Below are 22,109 nucleotides of genomic sequence, written 5' to 3'. Positions count from 1 at the left end.
TAGATAGCTCGACAATGGGGGTGATAAAAGATGGTCGAGGGACGGCTGATGACTCGAACCAAACATTAGCGTGTTAGGGGGTCAGCGGCGTTAAAGCGACTGTAAATCCAGCCCCGTTCAATTTGGAAAATGCCTTTCTCCTGTTCTCCCACTTCTTTAATGGGTCGTTTTAGCTGACGGTGTTCGCGCTCCTCGGTCTGTTATGAAATTCCTGCCGCATTTGTACACGGCCAACACCTCGGCTGAAAGAAAGCATCGCTCACCTTCGAGGTCCTCTCTCAAATTCAAAGCCAAGAACGAAGTCGCTTAATTACCTTTTCAGGGAAAGAGAGAGGAGGAGGATAGAGTGAAGGAGAGAGAGGTAAAGTTGAGAGAGAGAGGCCTGACGAGTGGCGGATTAACCTCATGTTGTTATCTGCCTCATTTCCTTTCAGGAAACAGACAATGAATGTCCTCATTCAACCCCCTTTGCTCTTCCTGGTGTGAATTTAGCCATGCATGCTCTGTTGCTGATCAACACGTTTTTGTAAAAGCTATTTTGAGAAACCAAAGTCAAAATAAGACATTTTAAAGGCACAGTGCAGTCAAAAACATGGTTTTCCTATGTTCATATATATTTCCACACTATGAAGTTGGAAAAATATTGTGAAAATTATGATAATGCCCTTTTAGTGTAAGAGCAGTTTGAAAAGACCAACTTAAACTTCAGCCTGTTTTAGTGGGATGGTGTTCTGGCTTTCCATGTTGATGTCACTATGCTGTAAATTAGTTAATAGACCAATAAGAGAGTTCCAAACCTCTCTGCCAATAACAGCTATTTTTCAGTTTTCCCATCCCCACTCAAACCACTTCCAGACAGTCCTAACAAAAGTCTTGCTTGAGAAATAGCTCTTTGCTAAGAAGCCATTTTGCTTCTTTTTGACCATTAAGTAAGTTACTTTATTGTTACACAGAAATTATGTGATAGTGAAATAACGGCTGCATTATACTTTTAAAAAGAGGGCATTCAAGAGGACACTGAATACACTAGCACGTAACCATTTTCCAAATCCGTTACAAGAGTAAGGACTCAAGCCAGTTGGGAGGCATCTAAATGTTGGATTATGAAACAAGTTTTCTGAATTAGTTTGTAAACATAGGACTGTATCAAAACCCTCAATTAGATGTGGAGCCACTGCCTGGATCGCATTCACTAGGAGTGAAACGGAAGCAAATGGGTCAAAAAGGGAGGGACTACCTGAACTTTGTTCAATAAGAAAGCTTGTATGTGTTTCCCATTTCAAAAGGTTTTGCTACAGTGAGACTAATGAATATGACCCCGAATATGACCCTGACCATGCCAGGGCGATGGGTGGGCATTCACCTTGAAGAGCTGGACCCAACGTTTCTGCTCGGCCTGGATGCGCTGCTGCACCTCTGTGTTTGTCTTGACCCCCACACTGCGGAAGGCGGCCATGTACTCCTCGCGGTGCTCCGTCTTGGTCTCTGGGTAGGCCAGTTTGATAATGCCCAGACATGCGTCTCTTAGTAACCGAGACAGGGTGACCAGCTCGGACAATGTGAACGGCATCATGGACGTATTGCTGTGGCCTGAAAATGGGTGGACAGGAGGAATGGACGGTTGTTCACTGAATATTACACACATCCATGATAAAGGTTCAACCTGCATTCACCTGGTCAGTCTGATCCCTTATCAATGTCACCTCTTAAATTCACTTCAAATTAGAATAGATGAAAGATGAGACAGGATGAGACAGGTTCAAGTATTTTTCAGCCTTGAGACAATTGAGGCATGGATTGTGTATGTGTGCCATTCAGAGGATGAATGGGCAAGACGAGATTTGAAGTTCCTTAGCAGGTGCCAAGCGCACCAATTCGTGTCAAGAACTGCAATGCTGCTGGGTTTTTCACGCTCAACAGTTTCCCAAGTGTATCAAGAAGGGTGCACTACCCAAAGGACATCCAGCCATCTTGACACAACTGTGGGAAGCATTGGCGTCAACATGGGCCAGCATCCCTGTGGAACGCTTTGGACACCTTGTAGAGTCCAGGCACTGACGAATTGAGGCCGTTCTGAGGGCAAAAAGGGGGTGCATCTCAATATTAGGAAGTTTTCCTTCATGATTTCAACACTCAGTGTACATGTGTAGAAGTCTTTAAATTCAGAGTAAAATACAATGTCAGCTGCACCCTGATTCAAAACAAGAGGCAGGTGATTTTGAGACTCGGTCTGCGTCCAAAATGACACCCTATGGGCCCTGGTCAAAAGTAGTGCATAGGTAATAGAACAGAGGGAGTGGCCTACCATGACCTTCCATGGGGTAGCCAAAGAACTCGCTGTCGTGCACAGAGATGAGCGAGTGACTGAAGAGAGAACTGAAGAGATAGAAGAGGGGAATGATGCGATTGGAGTCTTCCAGAGACATGGGAGACCCCCGGGAGATGACCTGCAGCAGCGGAACCATGGACCTGGGGGGGGAGAAAAAGAGAGACTCGCTATATTTACCTGGGAATTTATGCTAACGGGGCACATTGAATTGGCTTACATTCGCCGACAGCCCATCAAGGTCTGTCACTGTGTTCAGGGCTGCATATATCAAGAGTCTCAAAGCAGGAGTTCAGATTTAGGATCAGTTTAGCCTTTTAGATCACAGTGAATGAGATGACACGGACAGGGGTGGACCTGATCCAAGATCAGCACTCCTAAACCGAGACGCTTGATACATACAGCCCCTGACCGACATTCAATCAACTCACCCTGTAATCATTTTGGTAGTCATGGACTGTATCAGGTGCCAGAGATGTCTCAGGAAACGTGCGTTGAACGCTAAACTGTACAGAAGCCTGGAGGGGACAAAATTAAAAAAAGACAGGCCTAAAAAGATACATATGTCAAAAGGGTTGACAATGTACTCGTCTGTCTGTAAACGTATAAATCGTTCTGCCTCGATGCCCTCCAAGGCGGAGATAGTCAACATTGACCAATTAACTAGAGGACACAAATAAAGATGGAAAAAATACTAGTAAAAGCTGTTGAACCGCAGCATCCCCCAGGAATCTTCCTACTTGGCCCTTTCTCTCCTCCTTCATTCTCCGCTCTCCCTTTTCCGTGACGAAAAAAGATTAAACGACCCATTAAGCTTTATTTAGACAAGGCACCTTCCATTAGTAAACTAGTTGCTGGCGAGGAGGAGCTCGGCCCTGGGTCATAAACAGGCCCTCTGGCTTCCTGCAGGAGCCCCATTTAACTTAATGGCAACGATGGGGACAATAGAGGAGAAGGGATGGGGGGGGCATAGCCCTCACAATGACCTCGGCGCGCCAGCACGCTTCCACACTCTCCCTAAATTACATGAACACAGGGGAAGGAGGGAGGGAGGGGGTGGGTGAGCCACTGGCTGCATCACGATGGCAACCTATTCCCTATAGTGCCCTGGTCAAAAGTAGTGCACTATGTAGGGAATAGGGTGCCATTTGGAACGCTTTCACTGGGCCCTCATCCCGACACGCCGGCCGGCCGGCCTAACTAACGGCCCATGGCACCAGAGTGTGAAGGTGCTCGATTGTGTGTGTGTTTCTTTAACACCGAGGGTTAACAACAGGTAACGCCAATGCAGTAATTCAGCTTAAAACAAAATAAAAGCCCCTTGCTTATAAATGGGCCTCTGTCAAATGGGATAGGGTATTGTCACCTATAAGGAAGCCTGTTAAGGGCAGGCAATCTCCTTCTATTCACATGTTGAGAGGTAAAGGTTGATGTAATGCATTGATGTTAACCACCTGTTTTTAATCCTAAACAACTAGCAAAATTCAACCAAAAAAAACATAAACCCTATTAAAATGTGGAACAAATACTTTTTTTAAAAGAAGTAACAAAACAAGAGACGGTGCAAAACAAGTGTCTAACTCATGAAAGAGAAAACAAAACAGAGAGATATGGTTTTATAGCTGATCTTGTAAAAAAAAAAGTTGACAGAACAGAGAGAGGGAATGGGAAGTGGATGGAATCTCACATAAATAAACTAATGTTGGTGTCGGCCTCCAATCTCTAAGAGTGCATCCAAATTCCCTATATAGTGCACTACTTTTGACCAGGGCCCATAGGGCTCTGGTCAAAAGTTGTGTACTATATAGGGAATAGGGTGTCATTTAGGGCACACACTTGTTCACCATTGCGCAGCAGAGATTATTTGAAAGGCTGAAAAATGTAAATGATCCTTCTGGGGGGGGGTAAAACGAGTGACAACTCTCTATATGTTTGATAAATCGTTTCTGCCAAGGCCCCCCATCCGTCAGTACAAAAGAGGACGGGAGCCGGGTATAGCATAGTGCTCTGGGCCTTTACAGTGTGCGGCCGGGTGTTTGATTGAAATGGGCAACAGAGCAATAAAATGCTGACTGACAGCCTGATATACGGCCTGCTAGAAACCAAAGCTCCATTTCAATCAGGAAATGAAAGCACTAATAAATACAATCACAGGCATCAAAAAGGGTTGTGTGTGTGTGTGTGTGTGAGTGTGTGTCCATAAAAATGACCTTGATGGCCAAAACAGATTATTTTATGTAGACATAATGCAAGAATTTACGTATGCTCGCAGAAATAGAGAAAACTAGGCAAAATAAAAGGGAAAGGGCTCGATTCAATCTGAATAGCAATAGCACTGTAATGTTCCTGCTTTAGAGGAGATTGCATTCACGGTAAACGCTGCATATGTCAACTCAATCGAAAATTACCTTAAATAGTAATTTGATAATAACTGGCTTTATTTATGTTAAACTAGCTTAATTCATAAGGGCCTGCGAGTTCGTGCCAGTGGCAGAAAGAGTGTGTTCTCATTGCCCGAGCGTCATTATCTCATGTCAACTTCACAATCACATCAAGCGCTCAAAAACTAATTAAGGACAGAGGCTTGCTAGCACTTACAGTTGTCAGTGAAGATCAGTTGGGGACAGCGAGCCACCTCAGGACGAGGCTAAGTAACATATCAGTGAAATTACAAAAAATACCAAACATCAATTGATTCACTTGAAATTACACCCATTTGGCCTCCCAACAACAAAGACAAAGAGTATAGCAACCAAAACGGTTTGAATTATTTATTTTAATCTTAAATCGTATGATTAAATCTGAAGTAAAAGATATTACTGAAAATACAAAACCTACATACTAGAGCTCTAATAAGAAGAAAGAAGCAAAGAAAAAGATACAGATTTATTCGAGACATTGCGCTGGGCTGGCCGTCGGGCATGAGGTGGGAGACGGGAGGGCCGGGCAAGGCAGACGAGCTCTTTTTTTAAACACAGTAAATCAGGCCTGGGATGCAATTTGCTCCCTTTAGCCTCTTGTAAAGGTATCCCATCCACTTCGCCACTAATTAATCTTCCTCAGTGAGCTAATTATTTTGTACAGATATCCGATAATGATGGAGGACAAGAGGTAAAATTTATGGAAGAAGCAGTTGGACGAAAGGAAGCTGTAAAAATGAGAGAAAATACTTAGGGAGGATTCTAGGCCTTTTCCAACAACTGATTTGGTAAGCAAATCAATGCATCTTCTCTAGTAACGTTTTTGAGAGACATTTGGGTTCTAAAGGTTAGCTTGAATGTTGCCTGAATCAAGTCTAGCATGAGATGAGACAGGATTGTATTCCTTAGTGCACACCATTCCTAACCGTCACAAACATGTTTGCAACTTAAAACGTTTTGCAACGAAGATGAGGGTTTCTTATCGGGCAAATTCAGCTAGACATTCCTCCCGTTCCAGCCTGTTTGCTTTCATTTGGTTTCTAGTGAATACGACCCAGGTAACTCTCCAGCCCTAAACAATAGCCACATTCTTTGTTGCCCACCCTGTAAAAGGTGAGAACAACACATCAGTAATGATAACATGCTCGCTCTCTCATCCCCACAGTACGGACAGGTAGTGTCTTCCATTGGCTCTACTAACTATTAACCAGAGGAGTTGACAGAGACCCTCAGTGTGTGCCATAAAGCCCAGGGAAGACCCCCCCGCGTCTCACATCCACATCCTGCCCTTATGCAATCAACCCAATCAGCCAGACCAGGGCTAATTACCCTAATCAAGGAGTGACAGCTTCAGAGCTTCCCTGACATCCTAGTACTTCCTCCACCGGTTGTAAATGCCACTAGGGCGAAGACGACAGATAATGGCTGTGCTTCTTTATCGCTATTCACATTAGTTGCTTACAACTTTAAAATAAATGCTGATTCGGAACACCCACTTTCATGTAAAAAAATGATTCCTGCAAAATGACTTAAAAGGCTAAATATTCATTAAAATTCTATTGAAAGAAAGGTTTTTGAAACAACTAAATGAAAGGATTCAAATAAAACAAAAGTGGTTAAACTAGCACCGTAGATACATGTGAAACCTTAGGTGTGGCACCCTATTCACTTTGTAGTGCACTACTTTTGACCATGGCCTGTAGGGCTCTGGTCAAAAGGAGTGCACTATATAGGGAAAATGGTGCCATTTGGGGATGCATTCAATGTAACTAGATCCGATGCAGAACACTGACCTGACTTTAGGCACCATCATGCGGTGCTGCACCATGAGCGTGTGGCAAATGGAGGCCATCATGGTGAAGACCTCTTCGCTGGCAGAGTCCCTCCACACGAGGTTGAGCAGCGCGTTGGTCTGCTGCTTGGTGTCCAGCTTGTGGACGCACTCCTCCGTGATCAGCTGCACCGATATCCGATAACCGTCGTGCTGGAACGAACGAGAACACACAGAATAGGTGTGAGTGAGATGTTCCAGTAAGTATAGCAGGGCCTGTATTCATAAAGCCTCAGTAGGATCTAGGATCAGTTCTGCCATTTAGATCATAATGGAGCAAATCGTTTGGCCAGGGGCAGACCTGATCCCACATCAGCCTACCTACTCTGAGACGCTTTATGAATACAGGCCCCGGTGTTTATAATGAGGTGCCTAAAGGCCGTGCGGATAAGGCTGTGGTCTGCTACTCGTGTGTTACACCTGTATTCAGATGTTAGCCGTTTTCATTTGAGAGTGTTGCCGGTGAAGTAAAAGGGCATTCTGAACTATATGCGTTACCTGAAACCTGCAGAGTACTATCCCTGGATTTCGCTCTGTTACCTGTAGTGACACATTAGTGGTAGCTAGCTACCTGTGTGGACGGAGCCTGGATGTCAGTGTCCTCCTCGTCCTCAGAGTCACTGATGACCTCCGGTCTGCTGGTGCTCTCTGACACGGGAAGGAGAGGTAGGAGGGTCTGCAGAGCACGCAGGTATAGCTGGAGGCCCTCCTCTGATAGGGAACCTGCACACATACACACAACATTACTACAAAACACTCCCTATCGCCATATATTTTGTTTCTGGTCATTCCCTCCATCCTCGTCAGTGTATCTGCTTGTACACGAGAGTCCTATTCCCCACACACACAAAGGCTATGTCCCAAATGGCCATTTTAGACGCAACAGGAGCGTATCCCTGACAACACTTACCGAGACACGTCTCCCCGGCTGAGAGGACAAAGTAGAAGAGCCACGGCGCCTGTTTCTGTGCCGCTGCGGAGGAGACTACAGTGGCCTGCAGGGAGCCCAGGAAGGCCTCAAAGGGGAAGTGGAGGCGCGGGTCGGACAGCGCCGGAATAAAGAAGTGAAAGATCTGCTCCGTGAACGGCGCCGAGATGAACTCCTCCGTGAAGGCTGCAAACACAAACTGCCTGTGGAATCAGAGAGAGAGGGAGGGAAATTGATTGTCATTACACAAACGGCTGGAGTGGAGCCGCGTACATTATCCACATTCTAAAATGAGTTGGTTTTAAAATGTGAAGCAAAGGGGTGGCAGCATCATGTTGTGGGGATGCTTTGCTGCAGGAGAGACTGATGCACTTCACAAAATAGAGGGCATCATGAGGATGGAAAAATATGTGGATATATTGAGGCAAAAATCTCAAGACATCAGGCAGGAAGTTAAAGCTTGGTCGTAAATGGGTCTTCCAAATGGACAATGACCCCAAACACATTTCCAAAGTTGTGGCAAAATGGCTTAAGGACAACAAAGTCAAGGTATTGGAGTGGTCATCACAAAGCCCTGACCTCAACTTATAGAAACTTTGTGGGCAGAACTGAAAAAGCGTGTGTGAGCAAGAAGGCCTACAATCCTACACCAGCTCTGTCAGGAGGAATGGGCCAAAATTCACCAAACATATTGTGGGAAGCTTGTGGAAGGCTACCCTAAACGTTTGACCCAAGTTAAACAATTTAAAGGCAACGCTACCAAATACTAATTGAGTGTCTGTAAACTTCTGACCCACTGATGAAAGAAATAAAAGCTGAAATAAATCACTCTCTCTACTATTATTCTGACATTTCACATTCATAAAATAAAGCGGTGATCCTAAATGACCTAACACGGGGAATGTTTACTAGGATTAAATGTCAGGAATTGTGAAAAACTGAGTTTAAATGTATTTGGCTAAGGTGTATGCAAACTTCCGACTTCAACTCTATATTTTTTTAACCCCTTTTTCTCCCCAATTTCATGGTATCCAATTTGTAGTTACAGTCTTGTCTCATCGCTGCAACTCCGGTACGGACTCAGGAGAGGGGAAAGTGGAGAGACGTGCGTATTCCAAAACACAACCCAACCAAGCCGCACTGCTTCTTGACACAATGCCCACTTAACCTCTCGATAGTACCCATCCCGGATCCGGGATCGTATATACAGCCTCAAGCTCATTACCATAACGCAACGTTAACTATTCATGAAAATCGCAAATGAAATGAAATAAATATGCTAGCTCTCAAGCTTAGCTTTTTCTTAACAACACTGTCATCTCAGATTTTCAAAATATGCTTTTCAACCACAGCAAAACAAGCATTTGTGTAAGAGTATTGATAGCTAGCGTAGCATTTAACGTAGCATTTACCGGGCAACATTTTCACAAAAACCAGAAAAGCATTCAAATAAAATCATTTACCTTTGAAGAACTTCGGATGTTTTCAAAGAGGAGACTCTCAGATAGCAAATGTTCAGTTTTTCCTGAAAGATTCTTTGTGTATGAGAAATCGCTCCGTTTTGTACATCACGTTTGGCTACCAAAAAAACCTGAAAATTCAGTCATCAAAACGGCAAACTTTTTTCCAAATTAACTCCATAATATCGACTGAAACATGGCAAACGTTGTTTAGAATCAATCCCCAAGGTGTTTTTCACATATCTCTTCGTTGATATATCGTTCGTGGAAGTCTGCTTTCTCCTCTGAAATCACATGGAAGAATACTTGCACCTGAAGATTACGCACCAATTTCGACACAGGACACCGGGCGGACACCTGGTAAATGTGGTCTCTTATGGTCAATCTTCCAATGATATGCCTGCAAATACGTCACAATGCTGCAGACACCTTGGGGAAACGGCAGAAAGTGTAGGCTCGTTCAGGGCGCATTCACAGCCATATAAGAAGACATTGGAAAACAGCGCCTCAAAAATTTTGCTCATTTCCTGTTTGAAGTTTCATCTTGGTTTCGCCTGTAGCATCAGTTCTGTGGCACTCACAGATAATATCTTTGCAGTTTTGGAAACGTCAGTGTTTTCTTTCCAAAGCTGTCAATTATATGCATAGTCTAGCATCTTTCCGTGATAAAATATCTTGTTTAAAATGGGAACGTTTTTTCATCCAAAAATGAAATACTGCCCCTAGATTAACCCGGAAGCCAGCCACACCAATGTGTCGGAGGAAACACCACACACCTGGCGACCGTGTCAGCGTGCACTGCGCCCGGCCCGCCACAGGAGTCAATAGTGAGCGATGGGACAAGGACATCCCTGCCGGCCAAGCCCTCCCTTAACCCGGACGACGTTGGGCCAATTGTGCGCCGCCCCATGGGTCTCCCGGTCGTGGCTGGCTGCGACTCGAACCCAGAATCAATAGTGGCACAGCAATGTAGTGCCTTAGACCACCACGCAACTCGGGAGGCCAGTTCACTGCATACATGATAATGATATTGGATTAAGCTACTGATCACAAATCAAAATGTACAAATATGTGACAAATAAACATATGAACAGCTTAGACTCCACAATAAATTGTTTTTAAAGGGATAACTAAGTATTTTGTTCACACTGTTAACACAATCCCCAAAAAGTCAGTTGTCAAGTTTTCAAGATGGAGCACTTTCCGGACAGAGCCTAAATACAGTTTTTTGAGTAAAGTTATTCTTTAAACTCATTACCTAAACAGGGACAATAGAGTGGTCGAGAGAGTAGGTGTCTCCTCCTTTCAGCTCTGTGAGTGCCCCAATATTGTCTTGTCAAACAGAGCTGTTTTTACTGAGTCACTCACTCATCTGGTGTCCCCAGTCAGATAATTATCTGTTGGAGTGAGTGTGTACACAAGTTTCTCACACCCAGTCTCTGCTTTTCTTCAAAAAGAAAAGAACGCCCCCCTCATTTGTCATTCAGAATGTTTCAAATTGAGAGCAAATCATCAATATTCTGTACTCCCGAGTCTGGATCAGTTTTATTGCTCGTTGTAAACAGGTTGGTGAAGCAATTACGGTGTCTCCGTCAACTCAAAGGACAAACAAATGCCCAAAGTTTACATTACCGGTTTACTGGACAATCTTAACAGCATACGCCACAGACAAAGGCATTCCGCTCGTGGCTTCTCACTGTGCTCTTTCCCACATGCTCAGCAGTCGCTGATGCCGAGAGGCTTTGTGTGTGAGGGTGTTTTTATATGTTGGAGGTGAACCTTTTAAGGGGTCTGGCTTTAGCAAAAAAGGGCCTTCTCTCTCTCTGTGTGTGTGTGTGTGTGTGTGTGTGTGTGTGTGTGTGTGTGTGTGTGTGTGTGTGTGTGTGTGTGTGTGTGTGTGTGTGTGTGTGTGTGTGTGTGTGTGTGTGTGTGTGTGTTCTGGTCAGTTTTAGGGTATGTGCGCGTTTGACTGTTCTGATATGACCATTTTGGTTTTACAGACGCTACGGCTGCTGTTATAGTAGGGTGAAGTTGCTCCTAGACACTGATCTTGGGCCCGTTTATATTTTTCCCCACTAATGGTTAAGGTTAGGATTGGGGGGGGAGCTGATCTGTACCTAGGAAAAACGCATCTCTGGAGTGTTATACCTTGCGCCTGTTGTGCAGGAGGAATAGGTAAAGTGCAGGGGCTTCAGCGTGTGCTCCAGCAGTGTGCCTGCCAAGGGGATCGCGTGCACTCCAGAGGGAGCATCACTGTACTCCAGACTGGAAGGGAGCTTGTGATTCACTAGAATATAAAGCGACCTGTAGTATCCTGAGAGAGAAAGAGTAAGACAAAAAGAAAGAGAGCTGATTCAAATTCAATGGGGCTTGAAAATTAGCATTAACCAAACAAAATGTTATAGTGCACAGATATCCTTGTGATATTTACCTTTCTGTACCATATAGTGCAAAATCTGCTCGATTAACGATGCCACACAATTAACGTCTTGAAGGACAGGGAGATAGGTTCTCTCTGAGGAATAGATCTCCAGCATCCTCATGGGAACGGCAACATTCAAACTGTCATCCTTGCAGGTTTGCAGAAGTCTAGGAGAGAGATGGAAAAAGGGTGTTAAGGTGGTGCAACACACTTCATCGATTTGTTCGCAAGATGTAGAGTGAAGTTGCCCTTAGAAGCTGATCTTGGGTCAGTTGAACATTCTTTCCACTAATTGTTAAGGTTAGGATTGGATGAGGGGAAGCTGATCCTAGATCTGTACCTAGGTGAAACTTCATCCCAGAGCGCATTCATGAAGAAATGGTGTAGGCCCCATTACCTGCAGCAGAAGCCCAGGACCCTCTTGATCTGAAACACACATGCCTGTCTTTCGGGCCCCGCCAGCAGCTTCACAAACTGCCCATTGTATTTCACTAGGTTCTGACAAATCCATATCTACAGAGACACAGACAGAAATGTTGGGTCATGTTCCCACACGCAAAATGTACATTTGAGTCATTTTAGCATTTAGATGTCACATTTTTACACAAGTTTTTCATTAGTTCAACAACACGTTTGCCCAAAAACCATCAGTCCTCACCAATCTCTGAGAGTCCTCACTCTGTCTGTAGAAAAATAGCAGTTGCCTTGTTAAGAGACTAAGACTGGCAGCGTCGGAGATTGGCGGTCCACCTTCTGACTGTGCCTGACAGACGCAGCGATCAAAGTTGCCCCTCTGGATGGCATACTGGAAAACACCAGGGTCAGAGGTCAAACACAAACAGTTATAGCGATGATCCCTTGATAGATACTTCATTGTGTAGACTATCAACATTGCCAGCAGCAATAAAAGGTTATGGAAAAGGGATTGCTGGCAAGATAAGGGAATGTGGAAGGGAATGGCATTGAAACTGAAGAATTGGTGTTGTCTAATGACTGTGAGCTTGTTCATATTAGTAGACATACTTGCTGTTTTCGGTCATGGTATCCTCGTATATAGGATTGAATGATAATTGCATTCTTCAATCTTCGTCTTTCATCCTTATTGAAGTTGAAAAACAGAGTAAAGTAAATAAATACACAGAGAAAGTAAATAATGATTGGTTGACATACAAAACTGGACAATTTTACGTCAAAGGACTACCTCTCTTTTTCTCCTTTCCTCTTGTGTCCGGTGTAGGAGAGATGCTTTTTCCTCCTGAAAAACAAAGTATATTAGCCTGGCATGACTAGTAGAAATGAATAAGTGGCTAAGGTTAGCCTCGGCCGACAATAGTGGCTGCTGTATTTGCACTATCGTCTAGGATTGATGTTGATTCCCGGCAATACGTGTCGCCCGTGGACCAGCTCGTACAAAGGCATACTTTTATAGATTTAATGGCGGGAGAGAAAAAACGTGTACTAAAACACAATTTTCTGATTTATGGACAACTTAGGATGTTGGACACAGCGTTGAGCCAAGGGTGTGAAATACAAGTAGTCAGAAAATCCAAAAGTTATAAAATTATTATTCATCTCATAGTGGTCTTACCTTTTTACTCGCTCCCCCAAGAGACACCTTGGGTCTTGTTTTGAAATCTCCCTCAAAACTGAAGCTCATGGTTAGATTTTATCAAAGAGATGTTTCTGACCATAGATGAAGGATCCTTTTCTTGGTTCAATTCAGGACTTTACAAAATGGTTACTACAGCAATCTGAAAAACAAAGTAAACGAAACATTCCATTAATTTGGTGGCTTGTTGTCTAATTTAGTACAGTACCGACAACTTGACATCATCCCGAATAAAGCACCAATATTAAAGCTGGATAGACACATAGCTACAATTGTTAGCGAACGTTACACTTCCCGCATCTAGAATACTTTTGGAAGGGAAATTGAAAAACAAAAACAGCAACAACCAGTGGAAAGCGTAACTGACTCGCTAGGCTAACGGTAGCTAGCATGCTTAGCCACAGTAACGTTAGTGTTAGCTAGCTAGCTACAGTAGCTAACGTTGTAAAAATTCCCAAAAGACACAAGTGACTTTGACTAGCTATATAGCTAGCACAACACTGCACCTCTTGTGGGGAAAATCACTGTTGGCTTGTACATGTCTCTCTAACGCATTAGCCACATTGTCAACCATGTTCCGGTTGTATGTATGTGTTAGTTAGGCAACTTAGTTAGCAAATGTCACTCTTTTGGTTTTCATTGCACAACACCAAAGACAACCCTGGATGATAGGCTAACTGGCTAGCATGCTAGGTTAGCTAATGACTCAGCAGCGTGTGTATACATCGCTCTTGGTGATCTGTCTGCCACTACTTCATACATTCAATAGCATTGGCTGTACAGACAACCCCCAAGTTACTTTATTTGTGCGTACATGTAGATGACTCTTTTGACATTATAGCTAGCTAGCCCGTTAGCAAACGTTAGCTGGCCAGCTAACTTTACGGGACAGGTCGCCTTTCTAGCTAGCTAACGCGTTAACGTTAGTAATCATGGCTATCCTCTTGACATCTTTGTTCTAACAGAAGAAATCGTTTGGACTAAAAAATAAAGTAACTGTATGTTGATTACCTTTGATTAATGGAATGACCAACAGAAATGAAAGAGTACATAAGACTTTTGTGCGATATTAAATGAAACAAAAATGTATTGTTGGCTCCTTCTCCCCGTCTTTCCAGAAACACAACATAAACGGGTACGTCCTACTTTAGAATACTGAAATCCGACTGGATACACGTTTCAATGTTGAAATGCTATTCGCTGAATGCAATGTCAATAAACACAGTTCGGAATTATTGGATCATCTTCAAGCAGAATCCAAGTGCATTCGTGCCTTGGTCTGGGGATCAACAGGAAACAGTAGATTTTTGTGGATTTGCTATTCAAATCAACATATGGTGATATTCTTTCTAATGCAATAGTAGACCATGGGCCTAGTTCCACTTCAACTAGAAAAGAGAGAAAATATAAATAGTTATATGGTATGCAATACAATGTCAGCTGCACTGACTGTATACTTTCATGAATGGAAAGGAGACCGGTGTGCTTGTCAAACCTGAAGAATCTTGTTCAAAGTTGCATTTAGTCTCTCTACATATACCCCACATATGACCCTGGCTGTCCTATTTATAGTTTGATTTGAAACTGCTCCTATTCACCCAATCTCCCATTTCTGTTCAGAATGATGTATGAGTCTTTGATTGATTTAATAATTTTTCAGTTTAAAAAGAGATTGAACGAACTAATCCAATAATTCTCCTGGAGATACTGAAGTCACTCCCCACCCTCCATTATGTCGAAGAAGGGCAAGCATTTATGACATCTTATATGTGCAGTTAGACGTCATAATTGTCAGAAATACCTTTTTGATTGTTACAGTGAGTTACAGACATTTCAGACATTGAGTTGTCCGTTTACCTGCAAACCCCCACACATGTTTCCATCTTAAACACTTAACAATTTCGAAAAATCACAAATAGTAGCTGGTTGAATCAACATTTTTTCAACTTAATTTCAATGAAATTATTATATTTTTTTATTTAACTAGGCAAGTCAGTTAAGAACAAATTCTTATTTACAAAAACGGTCTACCCCGGCCAAACCCGGACGATTCTGGGCTGCCCAATCACTGTGATGTGATGGAGCCTGGATTCGAACGCCTCTTGCACTGAGGTGCAGTGTCTTAGACCACTGCGCAACTCGGGAGTCCACCGTGCACTCGGGTGCGTTCGTAAATTGCCTCCACTGTGTCAGAGTGCGCTCTGGGTCGTTCGTAAATTCAAAGTGTTGTCAGATTGTCGGTTTGTAAATTCAGAGCGGTTCGCTCTCGGAGCTTTCAGAGCGCAGACTGGACGATTCTGCGGACGAGGGTTGATCCGTGCGTACTTCCAGACAAAAATGAGCAACACAAGAACACCTCACTCTGACCATTTTACACACCCTGACTACATAAGGTTACATTAAAAATATATATAAGAGAGTTGGTTAGGCTGTTTTCTAGCGTTGGTGACTGTAACTGTGCTGCTGGAGACAATTTAATTACATGTTTTTGCTGACGTTTTCCAGACAAATCGGTTAAGACATTAAGACAAGTCGGCTTCTTCTCAATGACGGCCTATGAACAGTGGGCAGAACGACAGATTTTCACATTGTCAGCTCGGGGATTCGTAGTAACCGTTCGGTTACTATTCCAACGTTCTAGCCACTAAGCTACCTGCCGCCTCATGGTCACCGGTCAAATTCAACTGGTGTTGCGTGTTCGTAAATTAATCAGTTATAATCAGTTATTCTGTGCTCTGGGACACTCAGACGAGAATGCTCAGAAATCGGAGTTGATAGCCAGAGTGAATTCACGAACGCACCATATGTTGAACCAATCTGGAATAGACGTTGAATTGACGTCTGTCACCAGTGGGCTAGCTGTTGAGAGTTGGCACAGTAATGGACAAATGATAAGGGGACTCACCATGACCTTAACTTTTGTGCATGTACATATTTGCTTGTTTTTGTCTCAGGACCAAGTCAATAAATCAAGATGGGGACTATACACACAAAATATCGTAAACCTCTGTCTTGGACTGTATCTTGATGTAGCTACATCTAATCTAATCAATTTAAGACCACAGGTTAGTGTCTTTAGAAATTAAATCAGCATAATTTACTGTCTGTGGGATGTCACCTCACTACATTTCCCCTAATGGATCAAAATATATGTTAGGGGGTGCATTTTTAGCAAGAAGTGCATTTTAGTATATTTTTCATTCACTTGATGTAAATGTATCAACAGTGATACCCTTAGTGTTAATCACAGTTGAATTAAGGGAGATGAAACTTAACAAATGACTCATCAATTGCGTCATCATCAATGTCCATTGCTTTTGAGAAGAAGGCAGTCAACATCAATATAACGCAAGTGCCCAATCGAAGATGTATCTTGCTTACATCTCAACCACCTTTAGTCTTTGTTCTATTTAAATACGGTCCTGTTTTTTCACATCCATTCGTTGTGCTTGTCTGTGCTTGTGTGTAAAAATCCATTTCATAAATGAAATAACATATCATAGGACATTTGCGGCACTCGCTTAGAAAAATAAAATAAAAACACATGTTGGCCTAGCAACTTAAAGTAACCACGTTCTGAGATCAAATGTTATGAATTGTACTAAATAATTAACAGGTTACTTAACACGTTGACAGGTGCACAATTAATCATGTCCAGTGTCAATTGGAAACACAGACGTTAGAAGAGTACATAGACAACATTTCAGATCGTCAGTCACTATGTCTCACGTGATGAGGGAACGGCCTATCCGACTGTCATCTCGTTTCGTGGAAATTTCACCACACAAAAGCAGACTGACTTGACCATCACTCCATGAAATTGACATTTTTCGTTGGGTTCGTAAAATAAATGGTTTCACCGTCAAACGTGAATTACAGAAAAGTAAACTTAAGGTATAATTCCAGCAGGTGAGCTATAGGTTGATGATGATTTAGTGGATGGTGGTGCTGATGATATAGGCCTACTACTTGTTGGTTATGACTATGTGATAGGCCTAAACAACAATAACACCAATAATAATAATAATAATAGCTAATAATAAGACAAGTTTAACAATAAATACGTATTAATATCAATAATTACATTTACCAAATAAAGTAAATTAGCAGAAATTTTAAATAGGCCTAAAACTTTAACGTTTTGAATCATTTTCATTCATTGAAAAAATCTGCCTAATATAGCACAAGTTACATTCTATTGAGTGGTTCATGCTGAAGGACATTGAGAGAAATTATCAATATGGCTCTGCAGCCAAACAAAATTGATGGCACGTGCCCAACAAATTAGCCTGCAATATTGAATTTAGGACATTTAGACATATTGCGTCTTTTGCAGTGAAATTAGTTCTCTACTCTGATCCAGCAGTCTACAAAAATCATATGCAATTAAGTCTTGCAGGAATGTGATCTCCTCAATAATGATGTCTAGTTAATGGAGTCTATCGTCCAAGGGCTTTTAAGGAGAGAAATACTCTCCAAGGAATGGCTTCCTGAACATTTTAAATTGATAAAATGATGAGTCACAAATGTGTTTCAAAGCAGTCCCAGCTGCATTTCAAGGCATTGGTCATTTGTGCCGATTTAATGGAATGTATTTATTGCAATAAAAGAGACAGTGCACGTCCCTTTAAATTGCCTTTTTATAATGAACACATTTACCGAGGGTAATGAATATATAAACTATCTCGATTTGTCACTTTGATTTGTATTTTAGTTAATTGTGAAAGTAATTACGGCGCAAATTAACAGCTTTCAGGAAAGACTGGGGTTTTAGGGTCTGCTTCCATCTTAGGGTCCCATATACATTTTCCCTCCTGTTGACGTGATGAAAAGGGGCAATACATCTCCGTGATTGGTGTTGGCCAATACTAAATGGCTTCATATTTCACTGGTGCTTTAATAGAAATATTCATGTGGCCCCTTAATGAAATTAAACCAGGGGAGGCGACAAAGCACAGATCAAACGGTGTGGCGCTGTTAAGATATTAAGGAAATGATCAAATCGTAGATTCAGATGCGGTTCATAAAGAAATCGCAAACATTGATTTTCAAAACATTTAATGGATCTCAAAGGTCATCATAAAAAAAAGACAAATTAGTCCATGTTCGAAATGCAAAAGGTGAACATCATCTGAGACCTGAGCGAGATAAAAAGTAATAACAATATTACCCCATTGACATTATTTGATTGTCTTTTAGGCTTGGGTTTTGGCATTCTGATGTTGTGGCGCACGTGGACTCCTATTGCAGGATGCCACATCAATCTCAGATTTGGCTATTATTCCGTAATCGGTCATGATATCATCAAGGTTTCCAATTAAACGGTCATCGTTTACTTGGAACTACCCGGTGACTTGTTGATTTCCCCTGAGCAAATAAAGTCTGCAAAGACTGCGCCGGTCCCAATAGCGGTTAGCTGATGAATTGACAAAAACTAATCAGCTTGATTGGGAGACAGGTTAAGGGCAACAGCAATAATTCTAATTTCGACCTCTTCCTCCATTAACTTTAAGTGGCTTATTAGACCATAAGACAACCACCCCCAGAGCTATAGATATCTAGGCCGACATGGAACCTATGACACCTAATAATGATTATATGCTTAATATTTTACGCGCTCATTTGATCCATATAGGACTAAGGATGCAATTTTCGTCTAATTTGATAACAGTTAGTGCACTGTCAAAATGTGCCTTTGATTGTTGAATATCTATGTACCGGTGTGAATACAGGTGCATGCAGAGGCGTACATGAAGAGATCCAGGGGGCAGCGCGTGAGTTCAAAAGAGATATTCAAATGATGGTATTACCCTCATTATAATTATTCATAATTGAATACACTTTGAAAAGTCTAGTATGTAATTTGAGTAATTAAAGGAGTTCCAAAATACTGTGGTAAATGTATTGCATTTAGTTAAAATATCCATTATTGGTTGCATTTTCCTTTCACCCCAAACACAAAGAAGTCCATTCACATAAGACCTTTTTTTTGCAGGGTCCCAGGAGGCTATATGCCCTACATATCAAGATGTTACATTTAACATTTATATTGTGCAGGGCAGACCAAACTGTATTCAGTCTACTCTCGGATTTGGGTAGTGGCATAAGGCAGGCTCTTAGCTAAATTTCCCAGTTGGGCTCAGGTCTCTGGGTCATGCATAGACCGTTTTTCATTTGTGACATCACATTTTGGGGGGGCAGGAATATAATATCCTGCATGGTGTGGTGATTTATTTGTTTGGATCCCCATTAGATTTTGCAAAAGCATCAGCGACTTTTCCTGGGGTCCACAAAAAAACACAAAACATGACAAGTAACAAAATGCTGAGACACTGCTTGCCACGGCCGTCGAAAGAAGTAGACCAAAGTGCAGCGTGGTGAGCGTACATTTTACTTTTACTTAAAATGTCGCCAAGAAACAACCGTGAAGCTCACAGGGCTATAGTGCCACTAACAAAAGTCAACTACCCACACTGAAGGAGGGAATAGGGGCTACCTAAGTATGATTCCCAATCAGAGATAACGATAGACATCTGTCCCTGATTGAGAACCATACCCGGCCAAAACATAGAAATAAAGAAACATCCAAATCACACCCTGACCAAACCAAAATAGAGACATAAAAAGTCTCTCTCAGGTCATGGTGTGACACTGCTAGACAAGAACAGTCTCAAAATGTAAAATACAACGGTGTACAAACAATACAACAACAAAAAAGTATGTGTGTTAGAGGGTGTGTGTGTGTGTGTGTGCGTGTGTATGTGTGTCCTTTCACAGTCCCCGCTTTAACATTATACAAAGTTTAATCTGTTTTTTAAAGGCAATTTTGTTGTTTGCTTGAGTAATTGGTGATGGGAGTTCCATGCGATCATGGCTCTGTATAATAATACAGTGTGTTGCCGTGAATTCATTTTAGACTTGGGGGCTGTGAAGAGACCCCTGCTGGCATGTCTTGTGGGGTATGTACAGGTGTATGAGCTGCATGTAATTTGATTATAATAATATACGACATTTAGCAGACGTTTTTCTGCAGGCACTGGCATTTTCATCACAGTAATATTTCCCGTGACAACTGCAGAGAAGTAGTTAATATCTCGTCAAACCTTATCAACCCTCAGCCATGCAGGTTGTCAACGTTATTTCTGTATGTGCAGTTAATGGCGAGGCTTCCTGCTCTGTTTTGAGCCAGCTGCAGCTTTGCTAGGTCTTTCTTGGCTGCACTTGACCATATCAACAGACAGTAATTAAGATGGAACAAGACCAGAGCCTTAACAACTAACTAGTACAGTTGATTTTTGTGTCAAAAACAAACATATTTTTATAACAGACATAACCTCCCTATCTTCACAACAATTTTGTCAATATGACTTGACCATGATAATTGACCATCCGATGTTACTCCTAGGAGTTTCCTCAACTTGTTCAATGGTCACACCCTTTATACACAACTCCAGTTGAGGTTTAGGTCTTAAGAGAATGTGTTGAACCAAATACAATACCTTTAGTTTTAGATGTATTTAAGACCTGTTTATTATTAATCGCCCATTCTGACACTGACTGTAATTCCTTATTTAGAATTTTAGTGAGCTCACTGACTTTGGGTGCTGACATGTAGAGTGTGGAATCATCCGCATTACATAGTCATTCTAGCTTTGTGTAAGACCAGTGGAAATTATTTGTAAAGATAGAGAAGAGTAACGACCTAAGGCAACTGCTCTGAGAGATACCAAACTGTGCATATTTGATGTTTCAGAAGCTTCCATTGAAGAACACTCTCTGGGTTCTGTTGGATAAATAAGTCTCCAACCATGTGATGGCAGGTGATGTAAATCCATAGCAAGTGACTTTCTTCATTAACAATGTATGATTAATAACAAGGCATAGAAAATGAATAGGCCTATTATTTGACTGTATAGGCTTCTTCCAAAATATTTTGGGCAATATGTCTGTCATTACTAGGCTGTACATGTAGGCTACACAAGCCATCAAAATCCAATGCATTGAACAGGCCTACGGATTTTGGGCCAAAATTGTATTATAAATGCTTGCCCCCAACTCAAATGTGAGTTATGTGCGCAGAACTGAAGTTAGGAATCCACTGGCCCCTAGATGCCCCCCATTGTCTTATACTGCAGAAAGAAAGAAACACATACACTGAGTGTACAAAACACAAGAAACACCTTCCTAATATTGAGTTGCCCTCAGAACAGCCTCAATGGACTCTACAAGGTGGACTCTCGCCACTGCTGTAAGCTGAATTCACTGTCATGTTCATGAAACCATTCCTAGACAATCCTAGCCTTGTGCCATTCGGTGGTACCCTGCTGAGAAAATCACTTTGCAGATGGATACACTGCTGCCATGAAGGTGATTCACCTGATTGGAAATAATGTTCATATATCCTGTGCCATTCAAACATTGCTCCACTTTTATCAAGGGGCTCAATGTGTGCCATGAAAACACACCGTAACACCACCAGCCTGCAATGTTGACACGCCGCATGATGGATGCATGTACTCATGTGGTTTTCTCCATACCGTAGTCCTCCCATCAGTGTGAAACAGCAGATTTCATTAGACCAATTCTCCAGTGTCCAGTGTTTTTTGCTGAAAGAAGCTTCCCCCATTTGTGTCAAGGTACGGCAAGTTATGCATTCTTATTTGGGTCTTCGGGCACCCATGTTGTATTGGACTGTCAGTTGACTAACATTATTTGGGTAGCCTATGAGTTAAAAGAGAGTATTAACTTTTAAAACTGAGATTTTCACTGGACAGTTACCTTAAGATGGAGAAGCAAATCTCCATCGTTGCAATCACCAGGCATTATAGTCTGTTGCTCTGCACAATTTGTGTCAGCCTCCTTTGTCCTTGTTCATCAATAACCTGTTTTTTTTTTTACCATTGACCTGCTGCTGGCTGAAATTCCTTTGGGTGGTGGACCATTCTTGACACACACATGGGTAACTGTTGATCGTGGAAAACCCCAGCAGCGTTGCAGTTCCTGACACACTCAAACTGGTCGCCAACACCTACTACCATTCCCCATTCAAAGGCACTTAAATATTTTGCCTTGCCCATCCTTTGAATGGCACACACACAATCCGTCTCAAGGCT

General features: G+C 42.2%; 1 protein-coding gene across 1 annotated transcript in view; it reads right to left on the bottom strand.

Moving 5' to 3' along the window:
* Positions 1 to 14,137, bottom strand: part of LOC135522599 (ubiquitin-protein ligase E3C-like) — a 40,768-nt gene extending 26,631 nt beyond the window's left edge. The window contains exons 1-14 of the mRNA XM_064949024.1: positions 14,008 to 14,137; positions 12,976 to 13,138; positions 12,589 to 12,642; positions 12,411 to 12,485; positions 12,046 to 12,192; positions 11,785 to 11,900; positions 11,397 to 11,554; positions 11,114 to 11,279; positions 7,488 to 7,708; positions 7,149 to 7,300; positions 6,540 to 6,730; positions 2,758 to 2,844; positions 2,306 to 2,469; positions 1,364 to 1,590 (exon numbers count right to left, since the gene is read on the bottom strand). Coding sequence (XP_064805096.1) covers positions 1,364 to 1,590; positions 2,306 to 2,469; positions 2,758 to 2,844; positions 6,540 to 6,730; positions 7,149 to 7,300; positions 7,488 to 7,708; positions 11,114 to 11,279; positions 11,397 to 11,554; positions 11,785 to 11,900; positions 12,046 to 12,192; positions 12,411 to 12,485; positions 12,589 to 12,642; positions 12,976 to 13,044 — 1,827 coding nt within the window. The 5' untranslated portion in view covers positions 13,045 to 13,138; positions 14,008 to 14,137. The remainder of the gene's footprint in view (positions 1 to 1,363; positions 1,591 to 2,305; positions 2,470 to 2,757; positions 2,845 to 6,539; positions 6,731 to 7,148; positions 7,301 to 7,487; positions 7,709 to 11,113; positions 11,280 to 11,396; positions 11,555 to 11,784; positions 11,901 to 12,045; positions 12,193 to 12,410; positions 12,486 to 12,588; positions 12,643 to 12,975; positions 13,139 to 14,007) is intronic.
* Positions 14,138 to 22,109: the final 7,972 nt, after the last annotated feature.

The sequence above is a fragment of the Oncorhynchus masou genome, chromosome 30, assembly GCF_036934945.1.
Source record: "Oncorhynchus masou masou isolate Uvic2021 chromosome 30, UVic_Omas_1.1, whole genome shotgun sequence".
Taxonomy (NCBI): Eukaryota; Metazoa; Chordata; class Actinopteri; order Salmoniformes; family Salmonidae; genus Oncorhynchus; species Oncorhynchus masou.
The sequence above is the reverse complement of the archived record's forward strand: the minus strand, read 5'-3'. Positions and strand labels throughout refer to the sequence as shown.